The sequence below is a fragment of the Sebastes fasciatus genome, chromosome 21 (assembly GCF_043250625.1).
Source record: "Sebastes fasciatus isolate fSebFas1 chromosome 21, fSebFas1.pri, whole genome shotgun sequence".
NCBI lineage: Eukaryota > Metazoa > Chordata > Actinopteri > Perciformes > Sebastidae > Sebastes > Sebastes fasciatus.
Genome location: NC_133815.1, coordinates 8067546 through 8091876, shown reverse-complemented (window position 1 = coordinate 8091876; position 24331 = coordinate 8067546). Strand labels below are relative to the sequence as shown.

The window sequence follows — 24331 nt, the reverse complement described above, 5'->3', positions numbered from 1 at the left end:
TCATTGTATGTCAGAAATTCATATAAAATTCATATAAAAGTAACAGTATTTTTATGGCATAATATACTTTGACTTATTTTATGACTTTCTTATGGCATACCATACTATGATTTTTTATAATGAGTTTTTAATGGCATACAATGCTATGAAATTTCTTGGACATTTTTGTGACATACTATACTATGACTTTGTATGACTTTTTTATGAAATTTTCATGACCCATTTGAAATGAGTGGGATTATGCATGTTCTGTTACCTGTATATCGCCCTCTATTGTCTGAATGAAACATTAAACTGCATGGTGTTGCCTTCACATGCTGTAGGTAAAGATAGGAATTACATGTGAATCATACATAACGTTCATCAAAGGTGAAAAGGTTGATACAAATGACTTCGTATGGTGATGAAATGACTATTGACATTACTTAAACTTTCTCAGTAATATTTCTGTTCCGTGGTTAAGTTTAATTACGACCAAAAAATCGAATCACTGAGTCATTATAAAATCTGAAAATACCGAATAACGAGGTGCCCTGAATGCCACAGTATGCTTACGGAACCACGTTAGGTGCTATGTTAGCATGTGAGCATGACAGTTAGCACAGCATCCTCGCTGGTACCGGTTCTGTGACCCCTCCTGCAATCATGGGAATGTCCAGGTATGAAGTTTGCCGGTTTCATCTTCATCATGTGCTGTTTATTTATCAATGTGAGTCGGTGTGTCAGCCTTTAAACACGCTAATTAGAGCAGGGAGACTCTTCTAGGCTAGCTAGGGAGCTAACAGCGACCTCAAGGTTGGTTAGTTAACAGCAGAGTAATGAAGGAGCAGAGTAATCTCATTGAGACTGGGTTTAATCTATTGTTTAGTTACATAGTGGAGATTTGCATGGTGTCCTCCTCCTTAAATTATATCAATGATATCAACTCTGATAGATGTATTATCACTCTTTTACATCCACTACTATTGATTCTTATTATTAGTCCTACTTGTATTAGTTATTATTACAGCTGCTGTTTTCTCTCTCTCTCAATTCAATTTGCTTTATTAGCATGACTGTCAGGGGAACAATATTGCCAAAGCGTCAATTCAATAATAAATAAAAAAGAATAAAAACATATACTGTATATACATATATATAGAATTCATTAAACAAATTACAATATATAGATATTAAAAAAGAACATGCATGTAAATGGAAGAAAACAATAAAGAAGTAATTCATGTTTGTTGTGTCAATAAAACAAACAAATAAAAAACAATTAATAACAATATATTGCAATATCAAAGGATAAATGTAAAAAAAAACACATTAAGTAGAGGAGTAAATAAAAGGCAGAGTGTGAGTTCCATCTATTATGTGTTGTTGTTGTTGTTGTTTCTTAGGCTGTGACATGCATTGACATATCCTGCAGTTTCTATGGCGATGACACCATTTTCTCCAAGTAGATGTATTTTATTTTGGTCAAAGGAGTTTTTCTTGGTCAAAGTGCGCTTGGTGGATCTTGTTGGGTCTCTAAACTATGGTGTAGGGTCTAAGACCTGCTCTATATATAAAGTGTCTCGAGATAACTTCTGTTATGATTTGACGCTATATCAAAATAAATTGAATTAAAGTTGTTGTTTCCATTGTTTCAGCTGGGTCTGAAGAGTCCTGGAGAGCAGGGTCATGGCCCTGCAGCTGATCCAGAGATGTCCACTGCTCTGGCAGTCTTGGATTCAACGTGTTGGACCCGTCTGCACCACCAGGCTCCTGAGTACAAACTGTGAACGTCAGCCTTTATGTGTAGCCTGCCTGTGCACCTCAGCTGGCGGCTGCATCCACAGACAGGGCTGCAAGAAGCTCCAGATAAGAAGCCTGTCCACCATCGTAAAGGAGCAGTCATTCGTCGCCAGCAGCTCTGTAGGACTTCACAGAGATTCGGGCCCTCGGTTACGTCTGACCCAGCTGCACCGACCCACAGCTACAGAGGAGCAGGCTTTCCAACAGCGTCTAGGGAGCTGCTCCTCGTCCAGGCAGGTCTTCACGCTGCTGCGCACGGTGGAGATCATGTCTGACACCATGGCTGCAGCAGCACTGCACCGTGTGGCCGACCTGGAGCAGGAGGGGAACTCCCTAAAGGATCCCAAAGTGTTGGAGAAGGACACCATCAGAGCTCTGTGCTTCCAGCTGGAGCAGGACTCTGGGCGGCTGACGGATGCTGGGCTGGTATCAGCTCTCCTGGCTTGCACTCGCCTCTTCTTGGATCCTTGGAGCACGCTGATGGTGCGTCTGGTGTCTGAGAGCCAGGAGAGGTTGGACCGAGGGCAGATGAGCGTAGGGCAGTTGTGTGCTCTGGGCCAGGCGATGCTGGCTCTGGAGGGTCCTGGTTGTGTGATGCTGGAGCAGGTGATGGAGCAAATCCAGAAGCAGGAGCCTGGCAAGTGGAGCCTCACAGATCTCATTGCCGCCTATAGATTTCTACAAGGTGGCATTTGTGAAGATGGAAAACACCGGGACCTGCTGAACGCCATGCACACCCACGCTGTGACAGTCACCTCCCGCATGGATCCTCCCGCTGTCGGCGGGGTGCTCAGTGCTCTCGTGACCCTGAACCAGACACAGGCCATGCCGCTTGTGATCAATCTGTGTAAGCAGGCCGTACGTCACGTACCTCACTTCACTGATGAGGAGCTCAGCGTTGTGCTCGGGGCCCTGATGCATTTTGGTCACAGCGATCACTACTTTGTGGAGGCGATGGAGAGGTACGTGCCCACGATGGCCTTCACCTCCCACCCAGAGACAGTCACCAAAGTGAGTCAGTTCTTCGGCCGGAGGAACATCCTGTCCCCGACCGTGTTCGACGCCATCGCGGAGAGCTTTGTGTACCGAGCAGACGACTACAGCACCAGCCAGGTGGCCCGGCAGATCATGGCTCTCGGAAAGCTCGGCTACCTCCCTTCCAACGCCGGCGCGGTGTTCAGGAAGGTCGAAACCATCCTGCGCACACGCTTTTCACACTTCCAGCCCCGAATACTGCTCAACCTGCTCCACTCCTGCACCCTGGTGGAGAGGTTCCCTGTTAATTTTGTCTCCAAAGTGTTCAGCAGTTACTTCCTCCAGCAACTGCAAGGTAAACACACACCTGCTATATGTGCAACCTTTCCACGAACGCATGATTTAAAATAATCTACATCTATTTGGGGGAAGGTGTGGGGGGGGCTTCCTCTTGAGACAAATTTGTGATATTAGTCTATTTAGATACACCTGACTAAAATAAAATCTAATATTGATTGTGTTCCAGAGCAGGGCACGGGAATGGACCGGATCGTCCTGGCACAGCTGACCCAGCTCTACATGACTTTGAAGTTGGAGTGTCCTTTCTACGAGGTAAAATATGTAAAACTATGTCAACAGTTCGATATGTTAAAGATGAGGCCCGCCCAGCAGAACGACAAAAGCAATAATGCACAACCACGAACCTGAATACACACCCTGTTACTGAACATGTCCTCAGTATGTGAGGTTCAGTGCACTCCAGTTATGTGTTATAAAACCTGTACAGGCGACTAGTTCGTACATTTCCCACAATTACTGTAGAACTATTTGGGTTCTGTTGCTCAGGTTTGTAAATGGATACAGAACATTTCCTGTTGCAATATGTAAGACAATTGCTTGTGTCTGAAATTTCATAATAACATGCTATTTAGTACACTAAAACAGTATGTGAGATTTGTCTGAAACCTTAGTATGAAACCAATATTACACCAATTGCATACTATTTCCGGTGAAATATTACAGTATGCAAAGACTTGACACTAAATATCCCACAATGCAATGCGGTAGTGACGACAAAGTTCATAACAGACGCTGACAGACAGCTATGTAACGTCAACAATGCTTCAATTTAAGTAGAAGATTTCACTTTGCTAGGCGTAATATAGTGTTAAAATTAGTTCAGACTTTGATTCTCACCAATCATCGTTTTGGTCACATTAGGATGGTACGGGTTGCCATGGTTATGCGTCTGAGACCGGCAAGGAGGCTCTCAGGAAGTGACGATGTAAATTACTGCTCAGTACGTCCGAAAAGATGCATACTACTGTTTATTCACACAAAAGTATGTTGAATGATAGTACACCTATTAGGCATGTAGTGCATAGTATGTGATTTCGGACGCAGCTATTGTGTCTTGAAGCTCTCATTTTGGATCAAGTACAACTGCTATATGGTTTGCTACGGATGCCCTAGTGCTTTTATTTTGAAGGCTGAGACCAAATCAGATCTTCTATGTTTATATGCACAAAATGTGAAACAAATTGAGCAGAATAAAAAAATAAACTGCTTATAAAAGTTTATCCTTGTAAAGGCTTTTTTCCAGGTAACTGGCTAACCTTAATGTTTCATATAGTTGAATTGTCGATTTAGTCTTTGTGCATCATCCATGTTTAAAAAATGACTTTTTTTTTATTTGACTAAACAATATATTGCACAGTTTCCAATAAAAAAAGGACTATAGGGCTACAACTAACGATTATTTTCATTGTCGATTATTTTCTAGATTAATCGATTAGTTGTTTGGTCTATAAAATGGACAAGTCCGCCTTTCATCTTCCAGGTTGTAGCGTTGATTTGGTTGTGATGTATTTGTAAATTTGGATTTGTGTTCCTTCACACCTTCTGTCGTCTCCTCAGGGTCCCAAGCTCCTTCCCAAGTACCGCGTCAAGTCCTTCCTCATGTCTGGACGCTCTCTGGAGACGCCGGTGGACTTGCATCTGTACAACTCCGTGAAAAATGGACTGGTGGATTTGCTCGGGGCTCGTTCGTACTTTGGATCCAAAGTTCTGACGCCGTACTGCTACACGCTCGGTAACACAACAGCTGTTTATCTCCTAAATGTTTCCTGTAGTCCACTTAAAAAGGGCTTAACATCAACAACTTTTTTGTTCTTTTAGACGTGGAGATAAAACTTGATGAAGAGGGCTACGTGCTGCCCGCCAGTCACATTGATGAAGTATACAAAAGGTAAATGGTTTTATGTATTTCAGAGGTTGCTACACTTAAGATTGTTGAAGTTCATCTTTTAGATCTGCAGTGTTTTAAACACATTGGGTCACTCGGTGTGTGTTGCAGGATAGCTCTTTGTATTGACGGACACAAGAGGTTCACTACAAACACAAGACAGCTACTCGGAAAAGAGGCCATCAAGCAGCGACATCTGAGGCTTCTGGGATATGAAGTTGTTCAGGTTAGACCCTCATCTTTGCTTTTGTGTTCTTTGGGCATTTTCTGCCAGTTTTTCATCTCAACGCAGAACCAGTTTTATCCATTTAGTTTTCTGTTAACTTGTTCAATCTTTTGTTTTTATGAAAATTACTGAACACGGATTTCTCTTTTTTTTCTAGATTCCTTACTATGAATTTGAAAAACTGCGAAGCAAGACCAGTGTGGTGGAGTATCTGCACCAAAAAATCTTCCCTCACACGTACAGGCTGAGCTGGTGATGAAACAAATAATTATGCTGCGAATGTGACTTTTGTCGTGCCCTTTCTTGCTTAAAGAAATCAGTATTTATTTTTTCAAATAAATGTAAATAAAAGTGAATGTTTTTAAGTTATCGATTGCGCACTTCCATATATTTCACTTGGCAATCATCGTGGCTTTTTAGCTAAATGAGACGCCATAATAGACACGAGTTAGTTTGCTACTTACTGTTTGATGATCCATGATGGTTTCAGGTGGTCCGAGGGTTGTATGAATGGTGAGTTGACGGGATGTTTAAACTGCTTTGGCTGACTGTAGCATCATAAACAAAACACCAAACATCCCCCAAAATAAACAGTCCTTTACAAAAAAGTTAAAAACACTGGGGAAATAAACAAATGAATCAAACCAAACTAAGATTAAACCAGACAAAATAACTAAAACATGCAGCGGGTAAAGATGGTATCCTGTCCACTAACTTTCAGCACACCTGACTTCAATAAGATCTTCCTGAGCTGTGAGGTCAGGTGAGGCTGTGCACTAGTTTAGCACCAAAAACTACCACTAGGTGCCATCATACTATTTACATTGAGGTAATTAAAAAGAAAATAAAAAAGCTTGCTAGAAGTGGCTTTAACAGCTATACAGTGACTTTGGTATAAATAAAAGCTTTCGAATGACATCAATGTATTGTTTGAAAAATATAATTTATTTTGTTCTTGGCAACAAACGCTGCAGAAACTGTACAAAGTTAAGAGAATCCCAATTCAAACAATCACCTCAGATACATATGATAGAAGCTCACGCATAGAATAATTATAATCAGCTTTTAATTAAAGATTCCTGATTTTCAGTTGTAGTTCATCATTCGTTTGCCAGCTTTGGTTATCAATGCTGCACTCTGCGGCTGGGAGTGTCAGTTGGATAAATACAAAAAAGGCTATGATACATGTAAAACTAGCACGAGTGTTCAGAAGTGCTCCTTTATGTAGCAGGAATCTGAGGAAGGCCAAACTCGTCAACCAGGACACCATCCTGAAACGAAAAAAGAAGAATGCCCATTAATGAAAAAGCTCTGTGAACTAATAAAAAAAATAAAAAAGAAAGATCCTGTGAAGTACCCTGTTGGTGGACTTGTCGCCGGGGACGCCCTCTGGGATGTTTGGAGCTGTTGAAGCCTCATCCAGGTAGGAGCTGTCGTCATCCATCAGGAACTCGTCTCCCAGAGCATCCAGCTCTGTGGAAACACCAACAGTTCAATATAACAGCCAATGGCAGCCCTCATCACGTTGTGTGAAAGAAAGGTCTTGATGACAACAGATTTGTTATATTTTATGGGTAATGAGCAATTAACAATTACTAATAAATTATGGCCAAAGTAAAAGTCACAACTATATGCAGTATGTTATGTTGGGTCTTTAATGAGCACTAGAAGCCCTGGAGAAACTATGACAGAGAGTGGCTTAGAATTAATCTTGCAATTCTCGCGATGTCATAAAATCAGCGTGAGAAGAGCGGGATCACATATCACACGGAAATCCATCTTGTCAGGCTTCAAGTAATGCGTCTGCAGCCAGCAAGCCAGATCACGGACCAATCAGCATCCTGTGAGGAGCAACTGGCAGCTACGGGTGTGACTTAGGTGTGTGTGAGGCGACACGGAAAGCCGACTGTTCGTTCTAAACAACAGTGGCGGCTCCTGAAGAGGTTAGCGTGGATGCTGCAACAGTTATATCACAACTGGTGGGAATTTCTTCATTGAAAGAAGAGCAACGAACGGCACTGATGGCTTTTCTTGATGGAAATGGTGTTTTCGCTCTTCTCCCGAGTCCGACTAGCCGAGTTTGATTGACAGATGGTTCATCCAATCACCTGCCAAGTATTTTTTTAAAGTGCCCGCCCTTTTCCAAACAGTTTCCAATGACGGCTTCTCAGCTCGTTCTGTTTAACAAACCATCTGGCGCGTCAGGTAAACTGAGATTACTTTTAATGGGGAATATTACGACAAACACTATCACCTCTTTATAAGCTGCACACTGTGGTTGCCTCAGCATTATACTTCATATGACATCTAATAAATATCCTGGCATCCTGGAAGTATTTTACTGACCCGCTTCCAAGTCGGCTTCATCAATGTCAGGCGTGCCATAGCTTCTGCCTAGCGTCTCCTGGATTTCATTGGCGTCCTCCATCATGTCCTCGAGGTCATCTTGAAGATTCTGAATATCAAAAGAATATAAAAAAAAGAGTTCAAATGTTTGCATTTCATACCATCCGCTGTTTAACAAAAGACTTCTATTGTGCGGAATGCCGTACAGAAGTTTAAAGGGATAGTTTGAGTGTTTTGAAGTGGGGTTGTCTGAGATAATTATCCATAGTCAGTGTATTATCTACAGTAGACGGCGGTACATTAGGAGGGGAATAGGGGTGTTTTATCTTTAAATATATACATCTTATCTGCTGACAGTAGATGGCTACTATGGCCCTCCTATTGAAGTCAAAAAACAAATACCTCAATCTTATTAATGTCCACATGCTTGTATGCTTTCTTCATTTCTTTGAGGCCGGTTTTCATGGCATCAACCTAAAAGGAAAAAAGGAAAAGTTAGCAGAAAGACACATTTTCTTCAGTTATTATCTCTCTGTGTGGAAGAAAACCACATCTGGTTGATAATTTACTCTCTTACTGTGGTTTTAGTGTCTTTAAGGGTCGAGATCGTGTAGTTTGCTTGTTCCATGTTGAACGACTGCTGCATGAGGTTATCTTTCTGGCCCTCATACCTGGAAGATATAATGATTTAGTAAAGTTAGACTTTCACGGCAGTTGACGTAGAGAATAACATTTGACATGTTTCATATTATAAACACTTTGGGAAATAAAAGTACTTACATTCGCTTCTGCTTGAGAACTCTCATAGCCTTTTGCTTGACCATGTTCTGGTAAATGAAGAAATGATTGAGAATACATAAAAAGTTATACCAACTGATGATCAACACGAAACATAAACTGGAACAAAGTATATTATCAGTATGTTTTGTTAACTTATTCTTTGATCAGATAGTTCCTGATTTAAATCAAAATGTTGGAAATTTTAGACTGATTTATATTATTAAAAAAAAAGTTTTGTAGAAAATATGTTTACTTTTCTTGGCATAAGGTATTGGAAACAGTATCATTTTTGTAACATATCTCATGATACAGAAGTATATGATGTTGTTATAATAATAATAATAATAATATGTTTATTCAGTGATATTCTGCAAAACGACCTTATTTTACTGACGAGAACTCATTAATTTACTTCTTATATTTTTCTTTTTAATAGCCAACTTACACCCACGTTTCGAGCTCTGCCTTTCCCAGCATGTGTGTGTAATAAAAAGAAAAATGTAAGAAAAAGGTGTGTGAATACTTATTTTATACTGACACGTGACTTGAATTCGATCCTGGCTGGCAGCACCCTAAAGGGTTTCAAGAGAAGAGCTCATTACTGGACAATGAATCTCACCTTTGAGGGCCCATCTCTCATCTTTTTCATCTGATCCTTGTATTTCGCAAGTTCAACATCTAGTTTGGCAATCTTCTTTTCAGTGGACTCCGTACGCGAATCAACCTTCAAGTAAAAAACAGAGATAAGGACATTGATTTTTGATCAATAACAGTACTATAGATGCAGTAAAGTCTAACTAACTAACTGATGGAAAGGCCTTCCTTTAGGGACACATACACAGTAGCTTAATTGAGGCTAATTGAGTACCATCAAAAATATCTGTTTCCTACTCCACCCCTGTTAACTCTAGCTAATAATAGCTCAGCCCAGACAACCTGTATAACTGGTTGAAGTCAGCTATTTCACTGAGGGCGACATGGTTTCTGTTGTATGCAGGGAATGAAATTAGAAGAGAATCCCATTGGTTGTCGCTCCTCTTGAGTACATTTCTATTTTATTTTATTGTCTTCATACCTGCCAAATAACAGGGTAAATGTTGGCTGTGGCAGGTGGAAATTTCAAGTCACCTGCCACCATGGCAGACAGGTTTTCCTTATATTAAGAAATATTATTTTAAAAAAGCAATTCTAAAGCCTAAATAAATATATTATAACACTTCATTTTACAGGTCCACAAATTTCATGGTAGTTAGGTAATAATTAGCAAGTAACCTATTTGAAATTTCTTTGGAATTACTGCCAAATAACCCCAATATTTACCTCAAAATGTATTGAAAATGACTTTGTTATAAACATTATTTAATAATTATATTCCACTATTTCTCAGTAGCTGGTAATTGATTAAATACATTTCCAGGAAAAGAATACAAAGTGAATTGATATGCTTTATTTCCATGTCTGCTGGTAAATAGATAATAATTAGCAAATAGCTTCTTTGAAATGTCTTAATAAACTCCCTGAATCCTGACATCAGCTACCAGGTTACATCTGTGTAGATAATAAGTCACACAATGGTGAGATTTGTTTCTGATCAGAAGAGTCTTCTATTGGACTATAAGGACCGCTCCAACTCTCACTTCTTTTAAAACAAAGCTTAAAACGTTCCTGTTTGCGGGTGCCTTTTATTAAACCAGATAATGATCTGACACTGTACTATAACTTTTACTCTTTTGAGTTTTATGCAATTTTAGCTTCTATCCTAGCTTTTATTTTTAGCTTGTTTTTATTTTCTAATCTTTAATGTTTTAATGTTTTTATAACTGTTTTAATTATTTCTTAATGTTCTTTTGCATTTTGTCGCAATGTTCTTGAATGTTTCTGTAAAGCACTTTGAATTGCCCTGTTGTTGAAATGTGCTATACAAATAAAGCTGCCTTGCCTTGCCTATTAGTTTTCCACCTTCGATGAAGAGCAGCCTCTTCTCAAGCCTAAAGGCCCTATTTTAACCTTTAGATGCTATTTTAGTATAGAATTATTATAATTAAATAATGGTTATAATAAAGTAATTTTCGATGCATTTTGAGGTAAATATTGGGGTAATTTGGCAGTAATTCCAAAGAAATTTCAAATAGGAAACTTGCTAATTATCACCTAATTACCATAAAATGTGCAGACTTGTAAAATGAACCTAATATAGTCATGCATTAAGGTTACATGATGTATATCATTATTCTACAGTCTGGTACCACTGACTCAGTGTTTACAATTTTAATGGAATATATCATGTAACCTTAATCCATGACTATATGTGGTAACACTTCATTTTATAGGTCCACAAATTTTATGGTAATTATAGGTGAGCAAGTAACCTATTTGAAATTTCTTTGGAATTACTGCCAAATTAACCCAATATTTACCTCAAAATGTATCAAAAATTACTTTATTATAAACATGATTTAATAATTATATGCTAAAATAGTATATAATCTGCTCTTCATCGGAGGTGGACAACCAAAACTAATAGAAGACACTTCTGATCAGGCACAAATCTCACCATTGTGTGACTTATTGTCTACACAGATGTAACCTGGTAGCTGATGTATTTCAAATATACATATATTAAATGTATATAATACATTTTGAGGTGAATATTGGGGTAATTTGGCAGTAATTCCAAAGAAATTTCAAATAGGTAATTTACTAATTATCATCTATAATTACCATAAAATGTGCACACCTGGAAAATGAAGAGTTACCACATATAGTCAAGGTTACAGGACATATATCATTATTCTACAGGCTGGTACCACTGACTCAGTGTTTACACTTTTAAAGCTTTCTACATATAGATTTCAGACGTGGTCAGGTGAGGAGAAAGGTTAAATTCAGACCCTGCTTGTATGCCAGTTAAAAGGCTCAATGTCCTGCTCTAAATGACATAATGCTGATTCATGCTTTAACAGATAGACCTATTGTTTTCTTTAAATACCTTGTTTATCAACCGAAACTATCATTACAGTGTGTTAGGTAAAAACGCCCAATGGGATAATCCTGTCTTGTATCAATACTGGAACAACTACTAACCTTTAAGATCCTTTATAATGACCACATGAGAGTTAAATGTGGAAAACGTTGTTCTCTTTTCTGCTTATAAAAGTAAGCTACCAGTTAGCTAGCCAAGAAGGGTCCATCTTTGTTTACTTTGTTTTGAGACATTGGTTTAAAAGTAACTTCTGGATTATACTCACGGTTCCTATGCAGTCCGTGAGGTTCGGCGGAGGAGCTTTGGGTTTCCCGCTGCCAAATATCCGGTTCATTTTGTCTAAAAGATGAAGATTTAAGGCTTTTAAGAGGAGAAGAAAGCTGCGTTAGCTCTGCTGTCACCGTCCAGCTGAAAACACCCGGAAGAGACTGAGAGGTGACGTCAGAGGAGTCACGTGGTCATCACTCACTCAGCCACACCTTCCAAAACAGCTGTTTTTATTTATTTATTGTTTAGATTATTTGTTGTGTTTGTATTTATGTTTCTTATAAAATGAAAAAAAATATTTAAAAATATTTTAATAGTGGTAAATTATTATTATTTTATTGTTTTTTTTCTGTTTTTCGCAAATAGAAAGAAACAAAACATGATATGTAGATGATTTAAAGGGACTATTTATAACTTTCAGAAATGCTTGTTAACAGCCACACCTGTGGCCGTTAAGTCAACGAAAGTCAGCGTCGGGCTCGCGCTTTGATCGCTCTAAAAAGACATGAACGAGCATCGCTCAGAACAGTGAGGCGACACACGTCAGCTAAAACCACAATATCACTCTATATTTCACCTGCTTGGCAGTAATGTTAGCTGACCAGACGAAGGTCTCTCCATGAATCACTGCTGATCCTAGTGTTGGCTTTTCCTGCTTCAGCAAAAGCGGGTCGGTGCCGAGGCTGAAGCAGGAAGAGAAACGTTATCGCCTCCCGACTGCGCCCGCAGGAAGACACCGGCATCCGGTCGGAGACGAAAATGTTTCTCGCTGCGGAGCCCCGTCACTTCACAAGACACGGGAAACCTCTGTTGGTCTGGAGGAGCTGCAGCAGTTATTTCTGCACAAACATCCACTGTACATTCACTAGATATTCTCAGAGGTAAACTAATTCTTCTGCAGTGTGGCGTGAGCGCGCGTTCACGTCTAGAGGTGGAGAGAGACAGCGAGAACGCGTGCGTTGTGTGAGTGAAGGCAAGCAGGCAGAGGAGCAGTGACTCCGGCCACACGCGAGCGCGCATATGCGAGCGCGCATTTGCGAGCGCGGTACCCGGTATATTTATACGCTTAAAAAGTTACAAACAGTCCCTTTAAGTCCTATATAAATACTGTGAAAGTATCGAAACACTCAATCCACAGGGAAATACACACAGCCCGTATTCAGAAACTCTGCATTTGAAACAAGCCATTTGGATTTCTACCCATTCGTGATGTCACAAATATACAATATTTAGATCCTTGACACAATTTTAAATGTAAACATTCTAAATGTGTCCCAGTTTGTTTCCTGGTTGCAGTGTATGTGAATGTCGTCAGCTGACAGGAAGTACACATGGACCCAAGCTGTTGCCTAGCAACGTAATTCTGTTGCAATTCCGTCAAAATGCGCTAAAACGGAGCGTTTCAGACAGAGGGTAAATACAGGTATATTCAGGCAGACAGTATGAGGAAAAAAAAATTTTTTTTTAACGTTACAGCATGTAAACATGTTCTATTAGAAACACAAAATACAAGTATGAACCTGAAAATGAGCATAATATATGACCTTTAATATATATTTTTAATAATATTAGGGTATGCTATTTTACTAAGTACATAGATTAATGTACTGGTTATTTTTTTCAATTCATGGATTAATCATTTATAGTCCAACATTTTGCAAAGGATAATAAGAAGTCAACTGATCCCAAAGTTTTAATATATATATATATATATATATTTTTAAAATCTGATATTCAATATTTAATTCTTTTATATTTACTAAATTATCATGAAGGTTGTATCTGCTAAAGCAAAATAATATATATATTTTAAAAAAAAAAGTATCATTACTATCCCCATTAAAAACTAGATTACCAATTGGGACCAAGTCAGTTTTTTTTAAAATATTTATTTAGATTATATACAGTCTATGGTTTATGGGGCATTATTACCTGATCATCTGTCCCTTTCTTATAGAGGGCCCCTGTGTCAACATCTATCATATCAGATACAAGCAGGTTAATCCGTCTGTGTTCTCTTCAGTCTGACCGCCTGCTACAAACTAATATAAGCTCTAATGATGGCTGTAGTCAACCTTCTGCTAATGCCAAGTTATGTCCATGCAACTATCAATCATTGTAGGATTTATTTTTTTATATTTTAGTAATTGTATTTTCTGTCCTCTGGAGGGAGCTGCTGGCATACAGTAAAACAGCAAATCTACACCTGCAGAGGACTCCCGGCCTCCCACTACAATTCATCTCTAAAGAACTAAAACTGCTTTTCATCTAAAATATATTCTGTCAATATTCAAAAGTAATGATGCAGTGCAAACATAGAAAGACGTTTCTGGCAGCATCTAATGTAAGGAGACTGTGACAAACAGAATTTACAAATAAATCAAAACAACAAGTTGAGCTCGTCACTGCAAGAGAAGAGAATCAATGTGGATTTGTTAAACTTGCTTTAATATTAAGCGCTTCACACACAGGATGTTTTGATCAATACGCCCGCTGTTCAGCTGACAGCAGACAAAGCCAATATACAGCAGATTTAAACAGAATAAGCACAGAGACTAAAAAGAAAGCAATGATGTCTTGGTCACAGTGTGGTTTCTCAGAATAACGTCTCTTAGTTTGTTGTCAAGTAATGTGTGCTTTATCTATTTTATGCCAGTATACATAGAGATTTCCTAAAACCCACAAAGCTCTGGTTTACGGACACAGAATGTGCATGAAAATTAATTTGTATTATTGAATTATGTAAATATTAGCCGACCTCTAATGAGATATATATCATGAGTAATCATATGTTTATATAATACAGAGTCTATTTTCAGTACATTCAAAATAACAGCACAGTCCATCAAGCATACAGGCTGCAGATGTTGCTGTATACTATCATAGCAATGGTCATTGACATGCTACCAATACTGTATATTTCAATGATGTCTGTGCAAAGATTTTTTTGTTACCTATACAAAATAATGTATACATACTATCATACTGTACAGTTTCATGTTTTCAGATACTGATGAGAACATTTCCCTACAATAATAGCATCAATATAGGACTACGTGTATCATGGTAAAAGCCACACAAAGCACACGTGATTGAGTTATATACCATAAATTTAACAACTTATCAAACTGGACACAACTCCAGAGTGATAGAGAGCCCTCTGTCAAATTTTAAAAGCACATTCAAGTCCAGGATTTTTAACTTTTCTCATCGATAAACTTGCTTTGATGCAGCTGAGTTTGTTGTTGTTGTCCCAGTGACTTCAAAGTCCAACATAAGTCAGGTCTCTCACGCCGTGGTCGATCAGCACGATTCAAACTCTTCACAGAGGTCAAAAAGATTTTGGCACATATCTGCTGTCAGTGTTTCATGCAGCTGCCACTGAAATGTTACACTGTATTAAAAAAAAACAGTTGCTGTTTGACCCCGTTCAGTAATCATTACTGATATCAGTTCCCGCTGCTACAAACGTGTTATCCTGGACTGTTAAAGGCACATTTGGCTATAGAAACATTATAGGAGGAAATGACAGGAAACTAAATGCAATTGAATGAGCTTAAAAACAGAAAAACAATGATGTAACAAGGATACTGTGTGAAGGAGCCAATCCCATTACAGTTTTCATCCGTCTCTTTCTAATTTTTCCATTAAACAATCAACAATTTCCTGAGAAATTTTGGCATTATATTCTCATTACTTCTTATGCAATACTGTTTGGGACGTGCCACATGTCCTCGACAAAAAGCCAACGGGATTTTTGCATTGGGTTTTGGATGATTGCAGAAAATAAGCTCTGTGGCAAACAGACATTTATGATACTTAAATGTTTTGTTCAGCAAGATAATCTCCACAAATGAACACCACTTTTACGATTTTTGAAGTGTGAATGCAATCGGCAGAAGTAAAAAGCTAACGTCAGGCTATAAACGAACTACAATGAGGCTGTAAAGGCGGACGAGTCCGCGTGATGAGGTTTAGCAGTGTCATATAGCCACTTGTTAGCAACCGCCTTTTTTAAGACATATTAAAGCTTCAAAATTCACGAGTGGGGTATTTATTCATTTATTTTATGTCGTAGAACAAAACGTTAAAATCTCTTCAGCTTGTGTTAACCACAGACCTTATTTCAGGCATCTAACTAAAAACCCATTCAAAAAAATTGATTCCGGACGAGGGAACAGGAAGTCCTAAAATGCTAACTCATTTCCGGGTTTTAGGACTCATGCCTGCTCCGTGAAGAGGACCCGCTCCTTATGTAGATATTAATGGCTCATTCTAAGGTAACAAAACACAACGGTTCTCATTATCAGGTGATTATACACTAAAGAAAACATACTTATTAATATTATATTCCATTTCGGCCAATAGATCCCCCTAAGTGTTACACACTGGTCCTTTAAACCAAATTATCTTCAAGTTCTCTTTATAACACCTGCCATGAGAAAAACATTAATCAAAATGGAATATAATTTATAACGTGAAACCTTTTGATCTCTGAAATTAAATCATATGAATGTTGGCACTGGTTTAACCCCAAGAAATGATAATGAACATAAATTCTGTAATAGAGTCAAAACTACATTGTTGATGTGACGTGGGTTAGGCCCAGGTCATGTGAGTCTTCTTTTCCAATGTGGGAAATCGAAGACAGTTCCACTGCTAGTCATGCCGGCTTTCTAGTCCCATCCGGGTTCTGCAGAGGAACAGCGGCCTCCCGCAAGCTGCTGGCCGTCTTCTTGCTCCCCGAAACCTTCTCCCCCTTCATTTTGGCCGAGAGGCAGAAGTCCTTGAAGCAGCGTTTGAAGTTCTCATCCAGAAAGGCGTAGAGGACGGGGTTCAGGCTGCTGTTTGTGTAGCCCAGAGCCACGCAGAAGAAGTAGGCGGCCATGATGGCGGTGGTTTCGGGTATGCTCACGAGCGCCTTGACCAGGATGAAAATGTGAATGGGGGTCCAGCAGACCACGAACACGGCCACCACGACCACCACCAGCCGCGTGATCCGCCGCAGGTTTCGGTCTTTTTCCCGCGAGCCGGACAACATTCGGACGCTCTTCAGCCTCAGGACCATGAGGGAGTAGCACACGGTGATGATGAGCACAGGCACGACGAAGGCAAAGACAAACACGCATATCTTCATCAGTGTGTCCCAGTACACGTAGGGCTCTGGGAACTGTAAGGCACACTCGGTTATATCTGCAGGAGTAAAGGAGAAAGAGGAGCTGAATTAAGTGATGAAGTGCACTTGTGCTTTATCATAAATAAATTTCCACTCCGCCTTTCTGCTTCAAATTTAGCAAGCAGTTATGGAACAGCTAATCTGCACTCAAAAGGGAACATTTTGCTCTAAACTCTGCTTATTTTCCTTCATCTATATTCAGGATGATGCATGATGTGTGGCTAATGGAAAACTCTGCTCTGACAGATATATATTTCTGCTCTTAAAATATTATCGCCACATGCTCTTTATTCAGGGACGGTGAAAGCTCTTCCTCACCGCTCTTCGTCTGGGTGCCACCCAGGACAAAAGCAGGTATCCCCGCGGCCGACGACAGGATCCAGATGCACACGTTGATCATCTTGGCTTTGATCGGCGTGCGGAAGTCCAGGGCCTTCACCGGGTGGCACACGGCCACGTAGCGATCCACGCTCATCATGGTGAGGGTGAAGATGCTGGTGAACATGTTGTAGTAGTCGATGGCAATGAAGACCTTGCACACCACCTCGCCAAAGGGCCAGGTGTTCAACAGGTAGTCCGTGCTCTGGAAGGGCATCGTGGTGGTGACGAGGGCATCGGCGAGTGCTAAGTTGAAAATGTAGATGTTGGTGGCTGTCTTCATCTTTGTGTACCTGTTGAACATGCAGAACACAAGGTTGTCCTGTAGCGAGGAGGAGAGATGACCAGAGCTAACCATCCACCTATAGAGACTGATGTAGAAGCTGTATATCGCCTGGCTGGCTCTTTAGAAGACCTGTCTTGTTGAATCATTATGAATTAAACATCGTCCATTAGTCCACACCGCTTCCTTGAATCCGTAATGTAATTTTTCAGACTCACACTTCATTGTTATGTATAGTATGCTGCTGACTGCAGGTCATGTGTGGTCAACCTGTTCTCCCTTCATTAAGTTATAATAGCACTAAAGCAGTATGTGATGACGTTCGCACAGTTTAATTTAAAGTTGTAATTGGTTAACCAGTGGTGGTGCCTACAGGATGCAACGAAGCATTGAGATTAAAATAAGATCCTTCAGAATTGCCTATTCTGATTCATGGTGGGCAACATTTTCATGGCAAACAGGAATCACATATAGAGCATGAATTTCTCAAAATTAAACCTAATTTTCTTTCTCTTTTCCATTAATAAAATCCTTGGACAAAGCCATACATGATAATGTTGCAGGGCTGACGACATAACAGATTTTTTTAGATGTTGAAAGCCGTTAAAGGAATGAATCTACATTTTCAGCCTGGTCTCACCAAATGGTGTATGAATAACACGCCAATTCCTTAAGTCATTTAGTGTGTTATCACTATGCATTTTTTGCTTTTAGCGTGTTATTTCACGCCATTGCAATAGACGCTCAGAGCAAGTGTACCGGTGTGCAAGTGATGAAAGGTATAAAGAGCGAGAAAGTCAACATACTGTAGGGAGGAGGTCACGGTGGATGGGTGGTCAAACAAACACAGGACTTTCACCCAGGAGACTGGTGTAAGTTGTCCTATTGACTACTAATTTACGTAACAAATGTCCTGATTTTAACCCAAACCAGGTTTCTTTTGCTAAACCTAACCAAGTAGTTATGTTTGAATTCACAACATTAAACACAACATTTAAAATTGTGACCATGCTCCCGTAAGTGACGAGTTGGGAATGAGAATTGGGCAATAAATTACATGAACAAAGCTTAAAATGTGTGACATGACACGCAAAATGTCGTTAAAAGTGGCGTGCTATTCATACTTCTTCCCATGAGATTACATTGACATTTTGGGAAATATGCTCATTCGCTTTCTTGCCAAGAGTTAGATGAGAAAATCAATACCACTCTCATGTCTGTAGGTTTAATATGAAGCTACTGTTATTTCCCAAAAATGTTGAAATGTCGTCCTTTAAACATGCATTATTGGATTTTTACTACTAGGGGGCAGCACAACAAGAAGTAAACAAAACACTGACATATTGTGTTAGCAAACAGTCGCCTATCCAGCAAACTCAGCATCATTAGCAGAATTAATTTAGAGTAGTGTTTCTGTTCACCTGCTGAATGAAAGTCCAAGATGAGGGGAAACTGCAGAGTTGAGTGATAATTATGTGTGTCTTTCATATTACAGGAAGCCTATAGACATACTGTTAAAATAAAACTATTGATTAGAGCAGCTTTAACACAAACCATTTAAAGCCATTAAGGGTGAACTACCACGTCAGATACTTCTACTAATTTCTTATAGATCAATGTGTAATGTGTGGCCTGTAGACTTTGTGTTTGGATGAGGGTAATTTCAGAGGTTGTTTACACTAAATCAGCATAAAACACCTGTTTACTGCAGTTGAACCGTCCTCCACGGAGCAACTAAGCAGTAAAACGTAGTCTTTTTCTGTAACTGAAGTGATGAAATTGGCTTCCACCGACAGGCGTCGCAATCAATCTGATTTGGGGTAATTGTTGTCCACCGACCGAAGCACTCTGGGTGCCACCGCTGCGTTTCACATTATATCAAAGGAGATTTGTTGGCTCTCACACACCATAAATAACAGCCAATGAGGTGCAAGCGAGCTATCAGCTTGATAAAGCACCGCTGGTTCCAACTATGATTAATATCATGTCCACCACACCGGGAGAAATCTACAGAATATTGTTATTATATTATGGCGCTAGGGGGTTATTAGATTCATAATAGGTCACTTTGAAGGAAGAATCAATTCTATATTGGCATGCTTTACTCATTTACTGTTGAATTAGAAATGACAGCATTGATATTAACCCTTTCTTTATTAAAAATCCAACTGGTTTTGTCCCTTGTGACTTACTAGCTGCAAAACATTTATATATTTAGATGTCGTCCCAGACATTTAACATGCATTAGCTCTTCGGATGAGCTGTATACGTGGGCTTTAGAGTAGAGGACTTGTCTCTCTCTTGAGCATCCAGGCACTAAGAAGAACTATGACATAGACCAGATGGCCTTGAGGTCACAGTGAAAGCTCAAGGGTTGGTGCCAGTGCCTTCTCCACCTGTAATAACATTTACAGTGACTATGGAGGAACACATTCCTCTGCATGGACCTCTGTTGTTTTCTGTATAAATTCTCGAAACTATAATTAGTTAGAGGTGGGTGATATGACCAAAATCTTCTATCACGATATAGGTAATCTCATACCTCGATAATTATATATATCACGATATAGCATGCTTTCTAGTTATTCTATAGTCTATATGAAATAACCACACGGTAAAGCCTGTTGTTGTAAACCCCCTGAGCACTTGACAAATGAAAATAACCGGGTATTTTCTCATTTAATTAAGAACTTTAGTGCAAAATGAGCATAACGGTTTCAAGTGGAGAAGGGAATACTAAATATTTCCAGCAATACACTGATTATGTTTACATGCATGCACACAAATACAGAGCAATCAGATTAAGTTAATAGTTTCATTTAAATACACTGGGGTATTCCCATAATTCTTATTATTCAGATATCCTGAGAAATTTGAGTTAGTATGTGTTTATCATCAATTTAGACGACGTAATTGTGTATCACGATATCTCGATATATGATTTCATCATGATACGATTCCATTGAAAGACGATAAGTTATCATATTGAATTTCCAGACATTTTCCTGTTAACAATGATCCCTCAAGTTCAAACTGTAGCTTGTTTCGCTACTTTAAATCAAAATAACATACCTAATAACCACGTGGTAAAGCCTATTTTTTTATACTCCTGTGTGAATTAAGAACTTGACAAATCAAAAGAAATAAATGTGTTCTTATTTAATTAAGAACTTTAGAGCAAAATTAACAGTTTCAAGTTAAATTATTGAGAAAAAAATAATAAATATTTCCAGCGATACACTACATGCATGCTCACAAATGAAGAGTAATAAAAGATAATGGTCTGATTTAACTCCACCAGGGTATTCCCATAAGATAATTCTTATAAATCCAAATTTTCTGAGCAATTTGAGTTAGTATGTGTATCACGATATCTCGATGTATGATTTCATCACGATACGATTCCAATGAAAGACAATAAATTATCATATTATGAACTAAATGAGGTTAAGAACTAAATACATTTTTATTTTATCCTTTATATCATGACATACGACGCATATTATTTAGAAAAAATGAATGTTCTGGGTTTAGATTTGATGGAGACTGGAGCTTTAGTTGAATATCTTTTTGATAATGTTTTTGTATTTTCTGAAAATCTTTCCTAAAGCATGATAGGGGTAGAAAAGTAACATACGATTGATAAATCCCTGACTTCCTTTGTCATGTTTGGCTTTGTGTCTGTGCTTAGGCTGCTGTGTTTGTGTGTCTGTGACTGTTTATTTGTTGTATTTCCATTGTGAGGTATAACCTGGAGCATTATTTGTGGGGTGTTTATGTCTGGATGATGTTATGTTTGTATGTGTACTGTTAGATGATGCTGATGTGTTGTGTTGTTACATGATGGTGGGCTAACATGCAGGAATGTTTGATGTGTTGTTAATGTGTCTGAATAATCCTATGAGGGTTGGGTCATGTAAATGACCAGACACTAAATTATTCATTCATATTGAATTTCCAGCAGTTTTCTTGTTAACAATAATCCCTTAATTTAAAAAAAAAAGATTGTTTTGCTTCTTTAAATCACATTAACATTCATATTATATTGCTATATAAGCTTACAGTGCATTTCTGGCACCCCATACAGGCTAATTATTGTATGGATTATTATCCTTTTAATTAAAAAAAATGACCTTACCTGATGATGACATACATGACGAGGCAGTTGCCCATCAAGCCGACCACAAACACCACTGAGTAGACTGCAGTGATGATGGGGATGATGGGAGACATGCCTTCTGACTCCCAGCTCTCATCGTGGGTCACATTGGAGGATCCGGACACCCAGGATGAAGAACTATTCACCGGACAGTCCTCCAGCAGCGAGGACAGGCACTTATTATTATTATTATTATCTTCTTTGAATATCTCAACCGGAATCATTTCCATTTTTGACGCCTGTTTGTTAAAAAAAAAAAAAAAAAAGACTTTAAAGTGGATAAATAAAGAATACTGTTATGGCAAGCAGTGATGAAAGCAGTGATGCAAATAGGTGAGACTGAGCCACAAAAACGCACATTAAAAACACAGATTAAAATGGAAATAAATAAAATCTGTTAACACCTGTTTGTTAAAAAAAAAAGACTTTAAAGTGGATAAATAAAGAATACTTTTATGGCAAGTATAATGATAATGTGGGCAAATAGGTGAACCAGAAATACGCACATGATTAAAATGAAAATAAATAAATAAATACATCTGCAAAAGCATGCAAGCCTTACAAACTTAACTTGCACACTTGTAGATGCACGCAAAACGCGAATAAACATACAGGAGCAGCAGCCTTTCATGCAAAACGTCAACACATCATTATGGCAAGCAGTGATGAAAGCAGTGATGCAAATAGGTGAGACTGAGCCAGAAAAACGCACATGATTAAAATGAAAATAAATAAATAAATACACATGCAAAAGCAAGACAGCCTTACAAACTTAACTTGCCCACTTGTAGATGCATGCAAAACAATCGGAAATAGACACACAGGCGCAGCAGCCTTTCATGCAAAACATCAACACATCATTGTAATTTGCAGCTCTGCAGGTTAATGTACTCACCTTGATGGAGCACAATTACGCACCCTGTAAAATGTGTTTCTTAAAAAATGTATTCAGTTTTGTTTCCTTGGTGAAAGCTGCAGCTCATCAAAGTTTGTGGATGGTTCCTCTGCGCGCCTGAAGACGAGCAGCAGCAGCTTTGCGGACACTCGTGCACGAGCACTGATGGAGAGGCGTCGGGAGCGCGCAGCCAGGCTCGACCCACTGCGCGCTCACACACGCGCACCTTCATCCAAAAATATGCGATGACAATAACCTGCTGGCAGGCAGGCACACAGCATCCTACCATCTCATGTCACTTCGGAGTAAAAACTGTTCACCACAGAACAGAGGTCTGCAATCTGAGATTTTGAGAAAAAAGTCATAATATTATGAGAATAAAGTCATAACTTTACGAGAAAAAAAGTCGTAATATTACGAGAATAAAGTCATAACTTTACGAGAAAAAAAGTCGTAATATTACGAGAATAAAAGTCATAACTCATATTACTATGAAATGGTCTTAATATTGTAGATTTTGTGACATCACAAAATTACAGAAATCCTCACAGCTTGTTTGAAATGCACATTTTCTGAATACGGGCTGTGTGTATTTCTCCATGGATTGACTGATTGATACTTTCACATTATCTATATAGCATTTCAACCTGCTTTATAATAAAAAACTACATGAAAATCTCACATTTTACAATATGGGTCCTTTAATACATTATTGGGCAGTAAAATAGCATTAGTAATGTATTTGTCCTCTAATGATGTCCAGAATCTAAATAGTCAGATTCATGTCACAGCAGTTCTCTGGAAACAAACATATTTTAAAGGCCAATTTACTAAATTTTTCCCTCTGTGTTAAACTAGACACTGGGGGAGGCGAGGGGAGACAGATGGGAGGGAATACAGGAGAAATGAATCTGGCAGTTTTCAGCTCTGGGTCATAACCACTTTCACTGCACATTCAAGGCATTTCTGTTTCAGTGGACAGAGTCCAGAGGGACAGGCGAGCTGGAGATGATATATGACCAAGGTCCAGTGCAGGCAGGATTCAAACCATTCAGCCAGTAAACAGGATGACCCATCATTTCACCTTTTACGTCATTTTAAAAGGAAAAGTTTGAGCCTCAGATCTCAGACTGTTGCTGCTTTCTTAACATCGCCTCTGAAGTCTTTCAGCTTTTTAAATTGTGTTCAGGTTCAAAGATGAGAGAGCAACATATACATTTTGTTCAAGGGTGCATACAAAAATATCTTTATATACCTACTGTACAATGTTGCTTTGAACTCTGCAGCCCAGTCTGATGTATTGAGCTCTTTTCTAAAGGATCCTCCAGTGTAGGTGTAAGAAAACTTCTTCTTTATCCTGCAATACTGACACCACAGGCTGTTAGTGAACGCAGTATTATGATAGTCAGTGGAGTGTTAGATGGCAGATTGCACAAATGCGTGATGTGCAACTGTCTCCAGCTAGTCCTTCTGTATTGTTGTGTCTATAACAGCTCAGAAAAAAACAGTTTTATCTGCTTGAAGTCCACTACAGAAAATAACATCAGCTTAGGGTCTCACAGGCGCCAGCTATAAGTATATCAATTATATAGAACAGATTTTCATAGGCTTTATATATGTAAATGGTGTTGTCAGTGCTTTAAACACAGCTTTAGCCCTCCCAAATCCCCTATTTAGACATCTGTTATTGTGGTTTTATAACAGTTTGTTCATAATCAATCGATCAAATTCACTTTAGCAGCTTTCATACAGGTTGGTACAAGTCAAAGTTCTTTACTGATGACTCACAAGCTGATAATATGGCAGTAAATATAAACAGCAAAAAACCTTGAGACT

At 38.9% G+C, this 24331-nt stretch overlaps 3 protein-coding genes across 3 annotated transcripts; 1 reads left to right on the top strand and 2 right to left on the bottom strand.

The window, feature by feature from the left end:
- The first annotated feature begins 502 nt into the window (after positions 1-502).
- fastkd3 (FAST kinase domains 3) lies at positions 503-5597 on the top strand. The gene is made up of 7 exons (XM_074621359.1): positions 503-659; positions 1638-3112; positions 3284-3369; positions 4675-4849; positions 4936-5005; positions 5114-5228; positions 5386-5597. Exons 2-7 carry the CDS (start codon positions 1669-1671, stop codon positions 5482-5484), a joined length of 1989 nt encoding a protein of 662 aa, XP_074477460.1. The 5' UTR covers positions 503-659; positions 1638-1668; the 3' UTR covers positions 5485-5597.
- Positions 5598-6152: 555 nt separating this feature from the next.
- chmp5b (charged multivesicular body protein 5b) lies at positions 6153-11771 on the bottom strand. The gene is made up of 8 exons (XM_074621360.1): positions 11603-11771; positions 8974-9078; positions 8355-8401; positions 8152-8245; positions 7977-8048; positions 7575-7683; positions 6586-6701; positions 6153-6499 (listed from the first exon to the last, which is right to left on the bottom strand). Exons 1-8 carry the CDS (start codon positions 11669-11671, stop codon positions 6449-6451), a joined length of 663 nt encoding a protein of 220 aa, XP_074477461.1. The 5' UTR covers positions 11672-11771; the 3' UTR covers positions 6153-6448.
- A 3571-nt stretch (positions 11772-15342) lies between these two features.
- LOC141760041 (delta-type opioid receptor-like) lies at positions 15343-24062 on the bottom strand. Its single transcript, XM_074622679.1, has 5 exons — positions 23755-24062; positions 22496-22836; positions 21580-21839; positions 17099-17451; positions 15343-16797 (listed from the first exon to the last, which is right to left on the bottom strand). The coding sequence occupies exons 3-5, from the start codon at positions 21828-21830 to the stop codon at positions 16268-16270; spliced, it is 1134 nt and encodes a 377-aa protein (XP_074478780.1). The 5' UTR covers positions 21831-21839; positions 22496-22836; positions 23755-24062; the 3' UTR covers positions 15343-16267.
- Between the last annotated feature and the right edge of the window lie 269 nt (positions 24063-24331).